Here is a 21,385-nt window from a genome sequence, read left to right on the forward strand (position 1 = left end):
CACGGTCCTTCACGGTGATTACTTCGTGCAGCGAACAGCGCAGGAATCGTACGCTTTACTGACGTTGCCGACTCACGCTTCGCCAACGTGTCTTCACGGGTAACGAAAATTACACTGCCTCGTCAAGCAGCGGTAACTATATTCATTATATTGGTATTGAACTATTAGCCACACCTTCTGTTTGACACTTCAGGAATCTAGTGAGGTCAACACCTGAATCGAGAAGACACTGACACCATCTTCAGGTAAATTCGCCCTTTATTAACTCGATATCAAGGTTTGCAACGTCAACATAATCTGCGCAATAACTGCACAGCGCCTTGTCTTGCCTGTTCAGCAACGCTTGCGATTAGATGTAAACAAACATTTAATGTAGGAGAGTACACGGGACACAGATAACACGCACAAATGTTGCCAGGACTCGCCGACACGAGCCTGAGTAATAAACAGTATAGGAAATGCGCAGACAGTGCTACATGGTTAGATACATTTGTGTGTATTGTGTTTGAACATGTGTGTATATTAATATATACCACTGGCTGACAGCAGAGGAAAGCCGAGAGTGCAAACCTCGAGTTGCTCGTATATTAAGGCAGGCAGACAGGGAGCAGTGAGCAATATTTATGTGCACCGGGAACGTTCCGCATTGATGGGAAAGCAGGACAACGTTAAACTGTCCCAACCGCACACGGGTCTGTTCAGTAACAAAGGAGCTTAATATGGGTCATTGTATAGATGAACAGCAGCTTTATAAGGAACTCATCAAACACATAAAAAACCCTAGACCCAAAACATGTCCTCTTTATGCAACCGACATGTTGCGTCCACACTCGCGGATACTCTTTGATATTAGCACTGCTTACATACTTGTTCGGCACAATACTTTTTTCGATAACTCGAACACTCTTAACGCGATGAGGTGCTGAATCGAATAAAAAACATTCAAACGAAACGAAGTGCTCACTAGGCTTTGAAACTTCGCTTTGGATACTCTGCTTGGAGCTCCCAAAGGAAGCCCTCTTTGAAGAGTGTGTACATGACATCAATACTGTAAACATCTTACATAAATTACGCACCATATTGAATAGCCAAAAACACCCTGTAGCATGCTATCTGCTTTTTGCTTACATATATTTGTGGTCATTTGCGACAGAGGTTGGTGATCTCTAAAAAGATCAGCTTTTTTCTTCTCACTTTCATTATCTTGCTCTTTCCGCAGTTTGCCCTGCCATGCGATTACAAAACATGCCAGCGACTGCAAAATCTTTTGACCTGCGAGGCCAAGAGGCGGGTAGGTGACGGGAACGACGACCATAGACCATGACCTCAGTGTTGCGTGCGATATCTTTGGGTCAGACATGGAACAGCGCTGTCTATAGGCGCATCTCTTACAAACCTTGTGCTCTCAAGAAGAACGTATATGGTCTTAAGGATGAAATTTACACTGCTAACGTTGTTGCTCGATCGTTTACAGCGAGCAGACTTAGGGGGGAATATTACAGAGCCAGCCAGTCCCATCACCTCATTGCAGGTGTATCCACAGCGTGCTCTTTCGTACTCGTCCTCCTCAGCCACCGTCAGTGTAGCTTGTTCCTCACTACAGACTGGTTAGATTACCTGTATCCACAAGAGGTACGCGAGTTGCATTGCGTCCTACCGCCAATTTTACCGTATTAAGCTGGTAGTTCAGAACCATGTCAGCCGCAGCTTCAGAAGCAGTGACGAGGCACCAGTATTTTATCACTGAGTAATAAAGAGGCACGTTGCAGAAGCAAGGTAGTTTCGTCGCTTAGGAATCGATCAAGTTGATTCCGACCACGGCGAGCGGAAGCAGCGACCAAGATTCAAAAGGAGTCGTCAAAAGAAGTAAGCTAGTTCTACTGCCTTAATAGCGATCTGCTTAAGTCTGAGCATACTACATCTACAATGGGGAGCAAAAGGGAACATCTGTAAAAGAAAGGCAGTCAGATCACTTCGGTAATCGAGAAAAGTGTCGGCCACTCTTATGCAAGATGAGTGAGTCACTTGCATACGTTGCCAAACGAGGCGTCTATCACGCATTTTGGTGACTGCTGACAAGAGAGAGGCTCAAAACTTCGAGACACGCGAAATATGATCGATGCAGAAAAGAAAGAAAGAAGACAACCAGGAGCACTTCATATTTGGTCACGTTAACAGTTGGCTTTCCTGCTCAAACACGTACACCTCTTGCCGATCCAGAACTGTTCCCAACAGAGTCCCACTGGTTCTGTCATAACCAGGGCAGTCATCGTCATCAGCTTCAGCGTTAGGTCAGGTGGCCCTTATGACGTCTCGCGAACGAGCTTGATCAGGAGCTGATGAACAGAAACGTTCAAAACAAACAAACAAACAAAAAATAAAGCACTTCTGCAGCACAGTACTCGTCTTGCGGCACTGAGTCAAAAGATATCCTCGAGCAACGTCATACTCGCTCGGAGCTGACGCCCGTTGCGACACAGGCTTTCCCATGTCAGTTCATCGAGAAAATAGGCACGAAACGCGAGTACGTATGTCCGTCTGAAGTGGGAGTGATGGGGCTCACTTCTTGCACCACAGTCCAAACACCCTGACGCATAGTGCGAGGCAGATCACCTCGATGACCCAGAGGCTGATGACGCCGTAGCACACGAGCAGGTGTACGAGCGAGAACGTGTACACGGTCTTGTCGCAGTAGTTGTTGGGTTCTCGCAGCAGCGGCTCGTAACGGGGCCGGTAGATGTGGAGCACCCAGTAGTTTCCCATGCCGAACCAGACGAGCAGGAAAATGGTGAGCGCGTACTCGGTGACCTTGGTCGACGTGGAGGACCAGAGCTCGTCGATGTCGCCGTCGGCCAAGGCGTCGTCGAGTCGCTCGTAGCGTCGCCGCCTCATTTGGTGGTAGAGCAGCGTGCCCACCTTGATGAGTCCGAACGCACCACCGATCAACAGGTACAGCGGAATGTTGGGCTCCTTGGGGCACTCCTGCAAGTACTGCACCCCTGCGTTAGAAGGAGACGCAATAGAAAAGGAAAAGGCGTGCTATTTTGGGTCTGTTTCTCGTTTTTTCCACACCTACGTAGGTCCGATCTACGACATACTGTAGTCTGCATTTTCCAAGCTTGCCGAAGCGCTGATCACAATAAACAACCTCCGGCTTTTTGCCGCTGATCGTCATGCACACCCGATTTCTAAACAAAAACAAGAACAACAAAGACAACTCTGTATTCGAAGTTGCAACAGTTTCCTACGAGAAGGCAGCAGAACTCCCAAAAAGCTAAGTGAAAGGTTGTGTTCTTTTTTTTTGACATTTACTGTGAAAGTGTGCAGGGCAGATGTTTGGTGCTTTGCTTAAGCTTTAAAGCAAATTTCGATTAATGGGTCGTAAGTACTAAAGGTGAACCTATTGTAGTTTATATGAGAGACTATGACAAACCTAATGTATAGAGGTTTGTTACTTGGGTAAGCGACTGTTGCTTGTTTTAGTGTCAAGTTTGAATGTTAACTGCTGAGTGGCTGTTCTATATTTTACGCCACCTGACACCATTTTTTGTTTGTGAACTGATCAAACGTTGGGAAGAAGCAAACAATATATTCTTGCTGGAAGCATATCAATCAGTGCAGCGGATATTCCCCCTTTCTTCTCTTGTGTCCACGTAGTCGTGCGCTGTGTTAAAATAACGTCAAATATCGATCAATCAATGACTCAATCAATCAATCAATCAATCAATCAGTCTACAATCAATTAATAAGTCAATGACTTGTGACAAGCCCTAATAATGTGTACTGCAATAAGAAATCTTTATTAAACAGGACCTTCAAAGCGGCTGATATTGTAGTTAATTATGTACTTTATGACTGAACCAGTTGACCAAAGTAATATTCGGTAAAATCTACAAGTAGCATTAATTTTGCAAGGCTCAAAAACTGAAGGCAACGCATAGCCATTTATTTCCGTAGAAATACTGTGAAAATGAGTAAGCAGTTGTAAGCTGTACGTCACTTTCCACCACCTTTCTGCTTCTCACCTATGATCATCATCAGCAGGGGCAGGATCGAAAACATCGCCAGTAGAACGGTCACCACCACTGAAAGAGAGGAAAAGACAGTGGGGTATATGTCATACGCAAATTTCAACGACTACAGTTTGACCAAAAAAAAACGAAAAGTGAAGCACGAATTCAATTTACGTTCAAATGCTAACACGATCAGGCAGCTTGAGAGGCTCATTAATGAGACGGAATGCAGCAGAGAATATCTAAGATTTAGGCTGAGCAAGTAAGTTCTTCTAGGTGGCACGAACTAAACACATATTTGTACAAGATGAAGGCATGCCAAGAGAACCCTGAGAAAGTACGATGAAGCTTTATACTGTAATCTCTTGTGTAAGTACACTGAAATCAAGAAATTATTTCGCCGTCTGCTGCATAGATTCAAATTGATTTTTTTTATTTAAAACGAAAGCTATAATATACCTAGTGCGCGCAAACGCACGTCAGCGCATATCTAATGAAGCTACTCGTATGCGGATAAGTGTGCACTACCCAAGTCAACAGTCAGCGTGAAATATTCAAGGTCCGTGACACGCGAGAGAAAGCGGAATGTTCCTGCTGCTTCGACAGGCAGCCTTAAAATGAAATGTCCAGCCAATTCCAGGACGTGCAAACCGTACTGCGCAGTTAAACGTAATGCAGTCACCGATTGCTGCGAAATTCGAAGTTTTCTCAGACTTGTTGTCTCCAAACTTTTGACCCTTTCTGTATCTAGCTCGCAGTTACAACTGTGTGTTGGCAGGGTTCATTTAACAAGCACATGGAAAGCGATGTCACAGGAAAAATCATCCGGGCACGAAAAGAAGTTGGCACAGTAACGCTGAACTGGCTGCTTGTAAACCTATTCGTTACTATGCCAATGAAAATGAATGCTGAACTTAAGCATCGTACCGAATATTCCATGAAGTCAGCCGCTAATACGTGCTAGCACCAGATACCGTTAGTACTTAATTTTGACGTCAGGAAAGGTGCTTCTGTAGCTACATAAAACAAGCACAAGAGCAGCCACGTGAGCTTGGAAAGCGGCAAGAACGGTGCGTTTTTTGACGCTCGAGTGAGCTAGCTGAGCTTGAGGACGCGGCCGTGGCGAACACATTTCAATAAGCATGGAAGTCATGTACTGAGATTTAAGGTCTCGTTAAAATGCCCGGGGAGGTCAAAAGCAGGTCCCCCGCAACGACATGCTCATTATATTATCTCATGACTTTAATCTCATGATCCCGTAATAGTAATTTATTGAATAAAACACCACATACTAATGGCTCCTGGAATGATGCAGTGTGGATTAAGTCAGATGCTCTTTCATGTGTTTGAGCTGTTTTTACGCCAGAAATTCTCAAAGCGTAATGAGCTCAGCTTATGGTGGTTTCTTAATTTAACTAAGTTTTTGCATAAATCCAGAATTTTCCAGGAGGGTCTCTTCGAATCGTTCACGTCACGATTAGTTTGCGCGCGAGAGAAATTCAAGGCCGCCTCGTTAACGCTATTTTATTTCGGGCTCTTTTGAGGGCTACAAAACTTCTAAGGCAAGGCTAGAATCATTCTTTGTTCCTGTCGGAAGTGGAACACAACAAACTGACATCGCATCGCAAGAGTGTTTGACGAACACGAATTTTAGGTCACGTCGTTGACATCATCACGTATAGAGCTATGAAATGCGTGGCAAGTTGCCGCAGTGATGAGATGTTGGTCGTTTATTTTTTCACAGCGCTCTTTCTTGTCCCCTTTTATGTTTAGAGGGAAGCCTTAGACGAGAAATAAAACGATAAGATTGACAGACAGCCTCGGCACCGTCACCATCAAAAAGCGTAATGTAAAAAAAAATAATATAACGGGTTGACGTCATCAATGACGTCAACATGACGACACATACAGGAATTTTTTTTTGTAGATTCACTACGACGTCACATGATGACGTCATCAAGGTGTGGAAAGCTTTCGGAGAGAGGCACGCCGAAGGATCAACGCATTGGTCCAGAAGAAAATGATAGCTTTCGCCTGAAAGCTTCTGCGGGCACTTCTCGAGTGAAAGCTTTTCGTATACGCACGGTGGGCGTTGAAGTGTTGCTCGTCTAGACCATAGCTTTTTTTTTTTTTAACGCCGTTAGGTCTCCCAGATGAAGCGAGAAAAAAATAGACATTGGATCGCTTTGTCTCAATTACCCCGAGAATACGCGCCCACGTAAGCACATTATTTTCTCTCGCATGCGTGACAGCCCGCAACAGAAGTAAATTTTCTCATTATTAATTGCTGTCGCACGCAGTGAAACCACTTAGGGAAAAAATTGGCTTGGCTGCACGGTGACTAGAGAGATGACTGTGGTGGTAACTTATTCCTTTTTTTAACGTTAGCTCAATGTCGCATGCAAGAATAAAAGCATATTTTACCGCCACGACGCCTATGCATTACATATTTGTACAGACGTAGGACACTGCTATTAGTCACCTCAATTGTTTTAGACATTTTTTTAGGTTATTTACACCCATAATTCTGAAGTCATTAATATTTTAGGCCTCTGTGCTATAAAACGCACCCCCCTGCAAGGTAATTTTTTTATATCTTATAGTATAAGATGGCGAGAAAATAGAGACAAGACTTCCTACATATGGCCCTTATAATATATTTTGATTGATGAATAGGTCGCGCTTCGTATTGAACACTTTACTGCGCTGAAAGTACAGCGTCGATGAAAACATGCATTGCTTATATTAAAAAAACACCCTGTACCAGTACGAGGATTTTTTGCGCCGTGACTTCTCCAATGTGAACCACAACCGCATCTCATCCAGCAAAGGATAATGTAATACTCATACGAAAAAAGGGCTTCATTTCTGTGTTCTCGACGTCCTTCTGTACAGTTAGATGTATGAAAGATATACCTGCACTCGTCTTTCGCGCTAGTAGTTTCCTGTGAGCGAGCAAGAAAGGCACTGTGTTCAAGAACACAATAGCGAGTATACGGTCTTGCAAACGTAGCGTCGCTATAGTTGCCGTAAATATCTGTGCGGTGTGCCACATAGACATTGATGTCGTGTACATGAAACACGAGAGCTTGTTAAAAGCTGGTAGAACTTCTTTAGGTTCCTGCCCACCGTCAGGGGTGGATCCAGCCACTCATTGTAGACGGGGACAGATGGTTGCTTAAAGCAAAACGGGAAAAGGAGGGTGTCCAAGCTTTTGTTTTTGGTAGTCACTATCACAACAGCCCCATCACAGCATAATTACTCTCAACTTGTCTTTATGATTTCACGTAATCGATGCTACAAGTGGACCACAGGCCGGAAATCCATACGGATTTTCTTGTGGCTTCGTGCTACAAACAGATGGTTGTCTCCTTTCCCTTTTAAATTTGAAGCATTTCTTAGCAATCTTCGGCGACTTTGAGTCTACCTATCTACCTATCTATCTATCTATCTATCTATCTATCTATCTATCTATCTATCTATCTATCTATCTATCTATCTATCTATCTATCTATCCGCTTGCGTATGGGTGCTCTCGTGGTCACCCCCTTAACCTGGCGTTAACAAAATTGGCATGGGAGGGTAAGATGTTTTGACAAATATGACGCGCTCGTCAAGGCATGAATAATGTCACAATCTTGTCCCGTACGTCATCAAACACTTCTCGCCAGACAGTGGCACTTACCCACGGGCGGGTATATGCCGCTGGTATGTGGGTATGTGCCACAGGTGATGGACACTGATTATCTATCCAGGAACGACGAGAACACACATGGGCAATTTTAACGCGCGAGCGTTAAGAAATACCCGACATCGGTAGCGTCGACCCGAAAAATGCAAATAAATGGAAGGTTCCCAGCTGGAATCAAACTCAATCATTTTGCGTGGCGATGAATTATCTTGCCGCAGAGCTACGCCAGGTCTCGGAACTACTTTTCCAATAGACGCTAATCTTCGTGAAACGTCAATAGTGGTTGCAATGCTGCCTACCGAATTTTATAAATATTGCATAGGTACTCTTTTGATACAGCCGTCATGTCGGATTAACGTCGATTGTGGTTAGTTGCCATACGCTGAAGTTGATTTATGTAGCAGTATCGAGGGCCAGGATCTTCGCGAACATCAGCGCTTCATTTCAACTTCTGGTGTTGCTAATAGGCATGCTTCAGTTGGCACCGTTGCGCAAGTGCAAACAACTGGTTATATAAACCTCTGCAACTCTTCAACATGCGTCTGTGCATGTAACATTCGTACATATATTTAGCGTCATTTCATCACGTGTCGCTTAATAAAAAATTGCTACACGGTCACCTTCTCTCCGCATGCTTCGTATAACGTCGACTCTCAGGTACGTGGGATCTGTGGATTTTTTTTAACCCTTTTGCGACCTTGCGGGTTTCCACGGGACTCATTTACTTTACTTGAAGGGAGGATAGTGTAACGCAGGCTTTCAGGGAAAGAAAAAAATTCGCCCTAAACAACCCCCACCCCCCACCCCCTGCGCTGTAACCGCCCATACCCATTGCACGGTCCCGTCAATTGATGGACCAAATACCTAACATCTATAAGACCGGGTGCCACCGTGAGGGACGTTAGCCTATCTCGCATCTACACTTTGCTTTCTAATATTAGAAAACGAATTTTAAGTCTGTTCTCATGGCAGAATTTGACCTCTGGCCTTCGCGTACCAAAACTCGACGCTTTATCCACTGCGCCACAGGATGATGTCTCGTCAGGTGGATTACATAGTAAACCTTCAACAATATGTAGCATGCAAGCAAGTGCGTTCAGGCGCGTCACGCGTTTTCCACAGCGACGAAGGTCTTCTCGAGAATTGCCTCCGTTCATGCAAGCGCACCGGGACGTTTGAAGCGTTTTCACAACGCCAACAGTGCTGTCAAGTTGGCCTTCAATTTAATGTTGGCTTAGATAGCTTACCAACAACAAGAAGATACGCATGCATTGTGCCAATAATCGTTAACTATAGCTCCTGCTCTGATATTATCTTTGTTTCATTTTATACATCTTTTTAAGCGCATACTATGAGCATACTTGGTGCACGAACAACGCTGACTTCTTTTGCACTGCCGCACACGTGAGAGTGTGAGCTGAGTACTTAAATTTTTCAGCTGGGACTACGTCAGTTTCTCCGCAGAAAACGCTGCGCACAAGTCGGGAACTATAATTTATGATCTTTACGGTTTGATGAACTCCAGTAAGAATCTTGCTTATTTTTTCACTAATGCTTTCGTTGTTTATTGAAATAAACGCAATCTGCAACCGTAAGTCCCTTTCGCGGCAGAGCGTGACGTTGGGGGGAGATGTGACGCGCAAAAGCAGTGCAGTAGTAAACTTCGACGTCTGCAAAGGGCACACGTGTGACCGCTGTTACGTATAATTATGGCCCCGCATTCTTTCCCATTACGTGCCGTGAGCTGGAAAAACTGAAATGTCAGAAGAACAATCCCGAGGTCGCGTTCGCGAAGGGCGCGCCCCCTTGCTGTCAAACGGTGGTGACTGCTGCGCATTCCCCTCGTTCTGTGGTTTATTTGAAGAGTGGTGTGTTGAGCGAATGTCGCGATAAACGTCGAGTGTTTTTTTTTTTTTCAAATACGTTGTGCTCTTCAAGCATCGCGAGTCGAAATAGATTAGACACTTATTGTGCATGTGAAGTAGCCACAACTCCAGTAGTCGCAAACATTAGGCGATCGATTGTCATGCGCCCTTTTATTACCCATTGCTGAACTCGTTTACAGCGTTACAGCAGTGCAAAATCCCTGAAATTCGAGTGCAATGAATCACTTGCGAAGTATCACATATCCCCTGAAAAAAAAAAAACCGAGAAAGTACTCATTTGAATGGTGCTATGTCAAAAAAAAGTACAACAATCTTGTTAAAGGCGAGGCCAGGGAAAGTCTCTACTTTTTGCGCCCACATCGGATGCACGCGATCCGACTGGATTTCGACACGGAAGAGCTTACGGTTGCTCCTAGAATACCACACATTGAGTTAGGAAGTGTCTCCGCGGAACGGTACGAAGAGTGAGTGGATTCCCGTATAACGACTAATGGGACACACTGTGGGTCTTCCGGTGCCGACTTCGGCACTGTACCACGTTGGAAGTGCACGTGGGATATGCCTGAAAGGACTCGGTGAGAAAAGCGCGTCGTACAGGCATATTTTCACGACCGATGGACTTTATGCGCAAGCTTGTGGACATTGAGGTGAAAGTAGGTTGCAAATACCCTCAATGCATGTCGCTAGTATAGTACCATGCAGTGCCGTAAAGGATAGATGTCACTTCGGCCACTAAGAAGCAGAAGGTGGGTGCGTAGTGTAACGCAAGACGGCGTCACAGTGAGTTCGTAGACGGCGTTTAGGCCGCGTATAGCTAGGATGAACTGTGTTTGTATACATAAAGCGCTCAATTTAAGATTTTTTTTTTCTCGTGGCGTTCATGGAGTTGCTATATCTGATATACTTCGATGTCTATTGCTCACATTCCTCTTTCTTTAATATAAGTGTATCATTTTGAGTGACGGCGCGTAATTACCTACTTTCTTCTGCGTAAAATACGCAATTTATCGACTGGCTCAAGGATGTTTTGTAGGTTCCCCACCATTGCACGAATATAGCTGCAGTGATTTTGCATGTGCTTGGAAAGGTGTCCTTGATAATCCCTCATCTTGTATGCACTGAAGCTTTTCCCTTCACAACGGCACATGCGATAACGGAAATGTGCATTCACATTGCTCGGCGAATACGAAGCAAGCAGCACAGTCCATGTGTACGTGCGACTCTAATGCACTGTACTCAAGCCGACAGAATATGAAAGCGTTACCGAGTTACCACACACGTCATAGGGAATTTGCCTCATGCACACAGCGTCGTTGTTCGAAAAGCCTTGGCAGCAACTTTTCTACACATTATCCCCATTTTTTCGGGGTAGGCTTAGTGGGTACACAAAAACATTCCAGTGGCTGAAGCACAGCACGTTACGGAGTTTCTATAGAACGCGTCATGAACATCTGTTTACTCCCACCGGCGACAGCTTGTGTTTCGTTCCACGTTCACTTCGCTTCTTCGTTTTCCTTTTCTTTTTACTTAATAACTTGAAAGCAACGCTAATCATTCCTGCACGTTCCCTGGCTACATTATGCGTCCTGTCTGCATGGTCGTGAATAAATATAAAATGTACCTTTCCGAAACGCAGGGTGTTTCCTGCAGGAAGAAAATGAAGTTTTTCCATTCCATTCCGCAACAAAAACATCAGACACTTACGCTGAAATTGAACATATCGCATAGTCTTGGACACATAAAAAGCGGGAAGTTCTGTTAAACAGTGATTTACCTCATCAATATTACGTCAATAATAATTTTGAGGCATTAATGTGTACGATGCCATAGCGTGCAGGATACAATGATATCATATTTGCATGGTTGTAACGTATCTGATATTCACAATACTTCAAACTTAATCAAGGGTCATTTAATTGTTTGTCAACAGTATAGCTCATGTTCCCGATTCATCACATAATGAACATAAATGAAACAAATGTCGGGCGGGTCGTAAACCAAAGCCTTTCTCTTAGACCCAATAATAGTTGGGTTTCGCTCTAAGGAACAGCGAAATTAATTTCGTTAGAATCAGTGTTTGTCTAATCGAGATGATTTCGTCGTTACATATATACTTCAAACGAGGAACGGAAGTAGGCCCCGAAGGAAAACTTCTTTGTATGACGAAGCGCAGTGCGCCGAGTAATGAACTTCCCGATGATTCTGGTTTGTGCGTGTGGGTCACAGCAGAAGATAATACATCCGCGTACAAAGAAAAAACAGATATATATAAGTGCTTATTTTCTGTATTAAACAAAAATAAGTGCCGGGGATGTGCTAACAGTGCGTAAACAATAAAAAAACTTCTAAATCATATAAATTCTTGGTTTTAATTTGCATATTAATGCGCCACACTCCTGCTCAAAGAGATCCGGCTCTCTCTCTATCTCTCCAAAATATTTGAGGCTCACTACCAGAAAGACACATTCATTGATTGATATGTGGGGTGTAACTTCCCAAAGCCACCATATGAATATGAGAGACACCGTAGTGGAGGGTTCGAGAAATTTCGACCACCTGGGGTTCTTTAACGTGCACCGAGCACATGGGCCTACAGCATTTCCGCCTCCATCGGAAATGCAGCCGCCGCAGCCGGGATTTGGTCCCGCGACCTGCGGGTCAGCAGCCGAGTACCTTAGCCACTAGACTACCGCGACGGGGCTAGCCCCAGGAACACACAGATACCGAAATAGTTTGTGAGTATGAAATTTCCTACTTTGATTTGAAATCTCTTATTTTCACGTTCTTACAGCTTCATTCCACTTATGTGTTATATATATATATATATATATATATATATATATATATATATATATATATATATGGTAATTCTTTCCTTCTATCGTTTTCGCTTTTTACAGCAAGAATGTTAGGGTCGAGGTTTTACCTGTGTCGTAGATTGAAAATTGCCACTATCGTGAACGGGCGTGCGCTCAGTTACTATGAACTCTAGCATTCTGTACAAGTGAATAAGAGGAGCTAAAACGTCGTGGGATTTTTTTCTGTTTGAGTCGTACATACGCTAGAGACATTTTACAGGCAGATCCATTACGATCGAGGTTTTTCAGTGGGTCCGGTCATAGATAGAGCATTATGATCATCGTGAATATGCATGTTTCAATTATCGGCCCAGATTTTAGTGGATACGCTTGGAAAGAGAAGCTGAAGTGTGCCCACCAGCTCTGCTGCGAACCAGCCTTGTGCTAATTAGTACAAGCTGCTCTATCTATTTTTTTATCATGTCCCGTCTTTGTTACTACTTCGTACCGCCGTACATAAGCATTAGCTGTTCTATTCATTGGGTGTATAGAAAGAAGACACTCGTGCAGCGCCAGCAAGAAGCATGGGAGATGAATATTAGTTTGCTACCCTGATTTGTGGAAGATATGATGAATACAGAAATGGGAAAAGCAAAATAACGAAAAAGGTACCTGTCTAGTGGAACGCAAGCAAATTGATTCTCATTGTAATCGTTGTGTTGTCGCAGCAGCGGCATTAGTACAAGACAAACAACGCGTTCAATGCACACATTCTTTCCCTGTCCTTGAAAAAAAGAAACTAAGAATAAAGCGAGCCGGCACAACTCTGGCAAAACACTGAAACAAAACAGCCTTGGACTCTGCAATCAACCCATCGATGACACAGGACGCTGTAGACAGAACTCTGTATATAGGTACAACTGTGTAATTTTTTTGTTTTGTATCGCCAGCCTCAGTGACAGATTGATGTTGCTGCTGTGTGTCCTGTAGTCTACGTGCACTGTTTACTCTCTCCGTCTTTTTCTGTTTTGCAGTCCTCGTTCTTTTACCTACACCACGGTATAGCAAACATGGTGCTCGTCTCAGTGATCTCCCTATCTTATTCCTCATTGCATCCTCTCTCTCTCTCTTTTTACAAACACACACACATGCACACGCACACACACACGCACACACACAGACACACACACACACGTGCCCCAAACGACGAAGACATTGTAGCAAAGCAGTCTTGCTGAGGACATAGATGGACACCAAAAAGGTCACTGGTTTCCCCACGCATTCGCCTAAGACGACTTGAAGATGCTAGCCATCGCCCCGTTTTTCTTCTCGGTCGATGTATTTATTCTTCCCCGCCTCCCTCCGAGAACTTTCTGCACCTCACGAGGTTTTGCCTTGTCTCCGTAATCGGCCCACCTTTTACCAAGTGACAATGTCATGTGATGGCGTCATCTGGTGATGTCATAGAAAGTCACAACGGCATCGTGATGACGTCATATTTTCTAGCGGCATGCAACATCACGATGACGTCACATGGTTACGCCATAACATGATTATTTTTTCCGATGCCCCTTCTTGACGCGGACGGTAAATTTTCGTGTTTGAAAGGTATCTGAGGCTTTCGTCTGAAAAGATTGCTCTTCGTTTGAGCAATAAGGGTAAACATATCTTTTCTGGTTGTCTAGCACCGAAGGGACAACACTCCTTTAATTTGCGCTTGCCCGCAACCGAGTAATTTGAGCTGGGATGGCGAAACCACGACACGGTTGCTCCATCAGGCATGCAGGGAGTTCCTCTCAAAATGAGATAACAGAGTTAGGTCTTCACGTTTCAGTGCCCGCGAGGGTTCTTTGTTTCACTCTTCGACAAAACCCCTAACCAATTTAATCGACTTATCTCATTACATGCCCCACAGCCTCAAACATTCGCCTTTAAACACAAAATGCTGCCAAAAGCCCTAATGAGATGGCCGAAGAGCTACATGTTTAGGGCTTTCTGGGGAAATAATTGCTGCTTTTCTGATTATAATGCATAAAAGCTTGGATTGTGTTGCTGAAGACTGCTGGCTTTCTTGCGTAATGCCATTGAAAAACCACTGGGTTGGAAAGCGTGTAGTGCTGGCGTAGGGATAGCGAAAAAAGCTTTCGCGTTTTACCAAATCATCGTACTATTAGATATCATAAATTTTTAGGTATATTTATCTTGTCAGTTTCCTAATGATGCTGTTTAATTGCCTTGTCGTTATTCTGGGAAGCGATGATTACTCGAAACATGCTTCCTCACGTCGACAAATTCATAATTTTCGAAACTGATGTTTTTTTTTTTCAATGCAGGCGACACTATAGGTGTTCAAGCAAGTGGATAAGGCAGATCTGATTTTTCAGCACATTGATTTTCGTTAAAGGAACAATAAAGGCAAATGTTCCGCCGACGTTCATTGCTGAAAAAGCGGTCCAGAAAATTGGTAGTGCTAGTTTTGTGCCAACGAAGTGCTTATTTTGAAATTAAATCACATCTTAATGGTACGCATCACCTTAGCGCACTTCAAATCAACCTCGCGTCAAGGCGAATTCTTAGACGTCACGGTTTTCGTACCCAACGTTGCCCACCTTTCGCTCTGCTGCACCAGCTGTTGCAAAGCGAAAGTAGCGGGAGCCACAGTATAGAAAGAATAGCCATTGAAGGATTTCTTCCATCTCAGGGGCCATGATTTCAGTTGCTTAGTTCAACTTGGCCCCACTAGACGGCACCATTCATCGAGTCTAGCCAACCAAAGAAACTGAACTTTTCAACTACTCGCGCCATACCCCTTAGTAACACAAGGCCGTTCTTTTTTATGCAAATAGAACAGGACAAGTAGCATTATATTGCGTCTCTTGGTGCACGTAATGTTCTTTTTTGATGGCAGCTTGTTTGATCACTAGTGATTAATTGTAGGCTGACAATCTCACGCCATCAAGATCATTTCACGAATGTCCCACTCGTGGCCCACGTCATGCGATACATTTAGCGTATTTCTTATGAGTGCGGCGACTTGGGCTGGTTGGTAAAGATGCATTACTTCAAATTCTCAGCGCAATAAATATCGAGACAAAAAGAAGAGACGTAGACGTCATGAGAGCAACTCATGTTCTCTCATGTTGTCTACGTCTCTTCTTTTTGTCTCCGTAATTTTTGTGCTAAGATTTCAAAGTTATGCGTAATTGCTTGGTACGTAAGGCACTCCTGTTGATAATATTGCTGTTTTAGACGTTTCCATACATTGAGCGTTCACTCTGATATAAATCATGCTTTGCCTTTAGTGTATCTTTAACTTGTGCAGACAATTGTACGAGCGTGTGCTTATGGGGCTGTCCAATCTCTATTTTATTTCATTTACCATTTCGTTCGTCGTCTACCGCGGCAGTCACAAAACACATTCTCCGTTATAAGTGACGTCTTTTCCGGGCTAAGCTCACAACTTATTTTTCATCTATCTCTAAGCGCTATGGTTACCGTACTTGCCTTTCACTTGAACGAGCTTTCACTACGTGTCAAGCGGGACAACGGGAAATGGGGACTGACGAAGCAAACTGATGCGAATATGATTGCATAGAAGCAGACCCCGTGAAGTACAAGATGAGAACAGAAAATAAATTTGCCCGCTACGTGGACAGTATATGTGGTTATGGAAGCCAACCAGTCATTAGCAGTATCGTGAGTGGCAGCTGTATTGTTAGCGGCTGCGGTAATATCGCCGTTTGTAGAAAACTAGTTTGGCCAGATCGCCCGGCAATCATCTTGTCTAACGTTCCTTGACGTTGATATAAGGAGGACGTCTCACCATATCATTGCAAAGCTGGAGCCGAACCCAGAAAGCTTTTCTTTCGTAATTGTACTCTTTTTCCAACGGCTGACATTTGCGCTAGTAAGCAATGCTCGAACAGTAACCTTTCTTTCTATATGTGATTCTGGGTACCATTTCTGGCAATCGAGGCAAGCATCAGACGTAAAAATCTAGCCACTAAATTTATACACATAATGCTTGTTTCATCGGTGATTTTTGTCACTACCTAGTCGAATTCACTGATAACACTTCCACCATTAAAATTAGCGTAAATTTGCGAAAATGGGTTTCAGGTTGGGACGATCGTTGAACTGTGCCGTTGAAAGTTCACCAAATTTTCTTCACTACTGACCACTGTCATGGCCAAATGTTAGACAATGTTCGGGAAGAAGGCTTTGAACCCTAGTTATAGAGTGACTAGAAATAGAGCTGCTTTTGTTCAAAATTGACTTTTTTTTCCTTTACAGCTATCGAATACTAAAGCAATTCAGATATTTACTCTGAATGTGTAATCCTATCGGGTAAACAAACTCGCCGTTTTATAGCCGTTTTTTCTCTTACACTGAGCATCAAGAAGTAATATACTTTATTTTCACCGTTTCCGTTAAACTGTGAGAATTTATTAGGAGGTTGAGAGGTCGGCCTGAGCTAGTGGGCTCTAGCCTGCTACTCTACACTGGGGATAAAAAAAGGGGTGAAAGGGAAATGAAGGGAGGTAATTGGGATGAAGGGATGGTGCGTGTGTTCAGAAGCCACTTATCACAGAATCCTACAGCTTAGTATCTAGTTCAGTGCTTTTGATAAATTCTAGAACAGCCCTTGCAGCGGTTTTTCACACTGTTCGGTCACACATTGATGACAAAATAGAACTTTCACCAAGTGGTGTTCACCCGATATCTGCCTGCGTTGAAGATAGCATCTTTCTTTGCATCACGTATACAAAGGCAGTCACAATATATACAGGACTGAAGCTTCTGGTTGTCTGAAATGGCCGTGCGGACAGTACGGGATGTCTGCACGGCTGATTAGTTTGGCGTACTGACGTGTGAACGCAACGTCCAGGTGAATCCGGTTGGCGAATCAGTCCAGGTGAATCAGTCCAGGCGAATCCAGCTGCTTTTAGACGTAGGCCGAAAAGTTATATCGTACCCCTTAAGTTGTTGGCCAACACATGCCTGAACACTTTATCTTGTATTTTGTATGTGTGAAGTGCCCCTATCTTTTCGCTATCTTTTCGTTCGTTTAGTGACGATAAATATTGCATTCAATATACTCTAAGGGGAAAAAGAAGGAATACAAGGGTTAATCTATGCAGTGAGTTTTGACTTACCATGTGTGTGACTCTCTTTAGAGAAACACATAACCTCTCTTTTAAGTCGCATGACTCTTCAAAAAGCGTGTATAATGATATTCTGAGAGAGCTGAAGTGTCTCTAATGAGTCAACGTGCGTGGTAAGTCAGGGCTGACAAAAAAGTTTAAGAGACCTCTTAGAGTGTAGCAAGCCTCTCCCGCCATTCAGCTCAGATTTTCTGGCCGATTTACACGCCGAGTTTGAAACAATAAGAACATTATCTTGTGGTGTCGTCGCTTGCAAAATTTCGCGCCGTTTTAATGCATTTCAAGATATAAAAGGAGAGGTTCTACCGTCGAGAATGAAGGGTAATTACAATCGATGCTAAGAGGCCATAGTACGTCGTCTCATTATTGCCATGTTGTTCTTTCGCGTAATTTTTTCCATAAGCGATTCACCATCATTTGTTCTATAGTCTATGTCACTAAAGCAACACCCGCTATATGTAAGTCCCCATGTTATTTCATTTTTTTAAGATTAAGCTGCCATTTTTCTTCTTTTTTGAACAGGCGCACCTAATCTGATTTCCCGTTGTCTGTGCTTGGCCCTGCCATTACGCAGCCATGGTTCATTTCTTTGGCACTGAGCTTTCATTGGGGAGAAAGGCCAGCTCTTGTCGACAGAAGACGTGCCAAGGAAACAGCTCCCGCAATAAACAAAATCAAAAATATTTTTAAATTATGGTGCGACAACGCATTTAGCTTATTTAGATGATTAGGATACACGGAATCTTTGTCTTTGTGTCGACAGTGATCTGACTAAAGTAGGGCGCGTGATAATATTGCCACGTTCCATTTACCCAAGTTTTTGTTATCGTCCCAAAACACCACACGATTCTCAGCGCAAACCGCGCCTGCAGTTTTCTAGAAGGTTCCGGACTGTAGTAGATCATTTCGATAAGATCACGCCCACTGTGCGAACGGTACAGATTGTTCTGGAAGCTACGCCACCGCCAGCGATAACGCTAGAACATTCGACGGCAAGAGTATAAATGCCGACGCGCTTCGCCTCCTGTCAGTTGTTGATCGAAGGCCGACGCTGCGTTCGCCGCTATCAGCCCCATAGTGCACAAGAGGGGTGTCTAAACGAGCACTGTATGAATAAATGATGTAAAGAGTTTTTTTGAGTTTGAAGTTAATAAACTTCTCTTTGTATCAGTCCGAGGGGTGTCTAAACGAACACTGTATGCATAAATTGATGTAAAGAGTTTTTTTGAGTTTGAAGTCAATAAACTTCTCTTTGTATCAGTCCGAGACTGCTATCTGTGCAAGACTGCTGCTGTAATTAGACTTTCCCTTTACCGGGCACAGGTTCGCCCAAATAAACAGTTAAATCCCAACACGAAGTTTCCTGTCTTCGGCCACGTCACGACCCCGTGACATCTGGTGGAGGTGCAGGGTAAAGGCCGAAGGGCATCACCTTAAACTCGAAGAGGCCGTCCGGTGTTATAAACGCCGTCTTCTCTCGGTCTCTTTCGTCGACTTCGATTTGCCAATAGCCAGTCTTGAGGTCCATTGACGAAAAGTACTTGGCGTTATGGAGCCGATCAAGTGCGTCGTCTATTCGTGGGAGAGAATACACGTCCTTTCTTGTGATTTTGTTCAGGCGGCGACAATCGACGCAGAAACGTAGGGTCCCATCCTTTTTCTTCACTAACACTACGGGGGATGCCCATGGACTCTTGGACGGCTGGATAATGTCATCCCGCAGCATTTCATCAACTTGTCTCTTCATGGCCTCACGTTCTCGCGTCGAAACCCTGTACGGACTCTGACGGAGTGGTCTGGCATTTTCTTCGGTTATGATGCGATGTTTCGTGATTGGGGTCTGCCGAATTTTTGATGACGACGAAAAGCAATCTTCGTATTGCAGGAGCAGGGCCTTGAGCTGTTCTTGCTTATCGTTCGGAAGTCTGGGATTGACGTCGAAAGCTATGGGAGGGGCTTGGTTCCTCTGAGCAGGTTCCGCAGAATCGGCGAGGGCGAAAGCACTGGTGGCTTCGACAATTTCTTCGATGTATGCGACCGTTGTTCCTTTGTTCACATGTTTGTGAACAAAGTCGGCCCTCTGTCGCTGAACGACAGAGGGCCGACCCGGAACTTAAGGCCCTAATAGAATACCTCGAAGGCAGGACCGCCGAAGTCCCGAAGGTATTCAAGCGCGCACTTGCGTCGTTCTTTCTACGAAACGGTCTTCTACAAAAGAAAAACTTTTCACCGCTTCGAGCTAAGTACCTTCTTGTTGTGCCTTCAGCTCTGCGACCAGAACTCCTGCAGGCCCTGCACGACGATCCGACGGCAGGGCACCTCGGTGTTTCTCGCACGCTCGCGAGGATACAAGAAAGGTACTACTGGCCACGTCTTACCACCGACGTCACTCGTTATGTGAGAACATGCCGGGACTGTCAGCGACGCAAGACACCGCCGACAAGAACAGTGGGACTTCTGCAGCCAATTGATCCACCTTGCCGACCTTTCCAGCAGATTGGTATGGACCTACTGGGGCCGTTCCCGACGTCGGCTTTCGGAAACAAGTGGATCGTGGTAGCTACCGACTACCTCACCCGCTACGCCGAGACAAAAGCCTTGCCAAAAGGCAGTGCATCCGAGGTAGCTAAGTTCTTCGTCGAAAATATCGTCCTACGTCACGGCGCCCCGGAGGTCCTTATCACCGACAGAGGAACGGCATTCACTGCCGACTTAACTCAAGCGATCTTGGCATACAGCCAAACAAACCACCGCCGGACGACAGCGTACCACCCACAGACCAACGGCCTCACCGAGCGGCTTAACAAGACGATCGCCGACATGCTGTCAATGTACGTCGATGTCGAACACAAGACGTGGGACGCCATTTTTCCGTATGTGACCTTCGCATACAACACGGCGGTGCAGGAGACGACGCAGATATCTCCATACAGATTGGTCTACGGAAGGAGCCCTGCAACGACGCTCGATGCCATGTTACCCAACGTCACCGACGAAGAAAACCTCGATGTGAGCGAGTACCTTCAACGCGCCGAGGAAGCCCGGCAACTTGCGCGTCTCCGTATAAAGAATCAACAGACGACCGACAGCCACCGTTACAACCTTCGGCGACGCTTCGTGGAATACCAGCCCGGTGAACGTGTTTGGGTGTGGACGCCGATACGCCGACGTGGACTAAGTGAAAAGCTTCTGCGACGGTACTTCGGACCGTACAGGGTGGTTCCACGTCTCGGCCCACTTGATTACGAGGTTGTCCCCGACGGCATCACGAACTCTCAACGACGCCGATCGCGACCTGAAGTCGTCCATGTCGCGCGCCTCAAGCCGTTTCATGCGCGTTAACAAACTGAACCAGTTTTTTTTGTATTATTGTTGTATCGTAACTTCTTCATTGTACTTTCTTGCATTATTATTGTACTTTCATCTTTAGTTAAAGCATCGGGACGATGCCTTTTTGAGAGGGGGGCAATGCCACGTTCCATTTCCCAAGTTTTTGTTATCGTCCCAAAACACCACACGATTCTCAGCGCAAACCGCGCCTGCAGTTTTCTAGAAGGTTCCGGACTGTAGTAGATCATTTTGATAAGATCACGCCCACTGTGCGAATGGTACAGATTGTTCTGGAACCTACGCCACCGCCAGCGATAACGCTAAAACATTCGACGGCAAGAGTATAAATGCCGACGCGCTTCGCCGCCTGTCAGTTGTTGATCGAAGGCCGACGCTGCGTTCGCCGCTATCAGTCCGAGACTGCTATCTGTGCAAGACTGTTGCTGTAATTAGACTTTCCCTTTACCGGGCACAGGTTCGCCCAAATAAACAGTTAATTCCC

General features: G+C 44.8%; 1 protein-coding gene across 1 annotated transcript in view; it reads right to left on the minus strand.

Moving 5' to 3' along the window:
- Positions 1-240: 240 nt before the first annotated feature.
- The window catches only part of LOC119163122 (uncharacterized), a 183,149-nt gene continuing 162,004 nt past the window's right edge, over positions 241-21,385 (minus strand). The window contains exons 3-4 of the mRNA XM_037415068.2: positions 4,026-4,085; positions 241-2,999 (exon numbers count right to left, since the gene is read on the minus strand). Coding sequence (XP_037270965.2) covers positions 2,560-2,999; positions 4,026-4,085 — 500 coding nt within the window. The 3' untranslated portion in view covers positions 241-2,559. The remainder of the gene's footprint in view (positions 3,000-4,025; positions 4,086-21,385) is intronic.

Source organism: Rhipicephalus microplus, chromosome 2, assembly GCF_043290135.1.
Source record: "Rhipicephalus microplus isolate Deutch F79 chromosome 2, USDA_Rmic, whole genome shotgun sequence".
Lineage (NCBI taxonomy): Eukaryota > Metazoa > Arthropoda > Arachnida > Ixodida > Ixodidae > Rhipicephalus > Rhipicephalus microplus.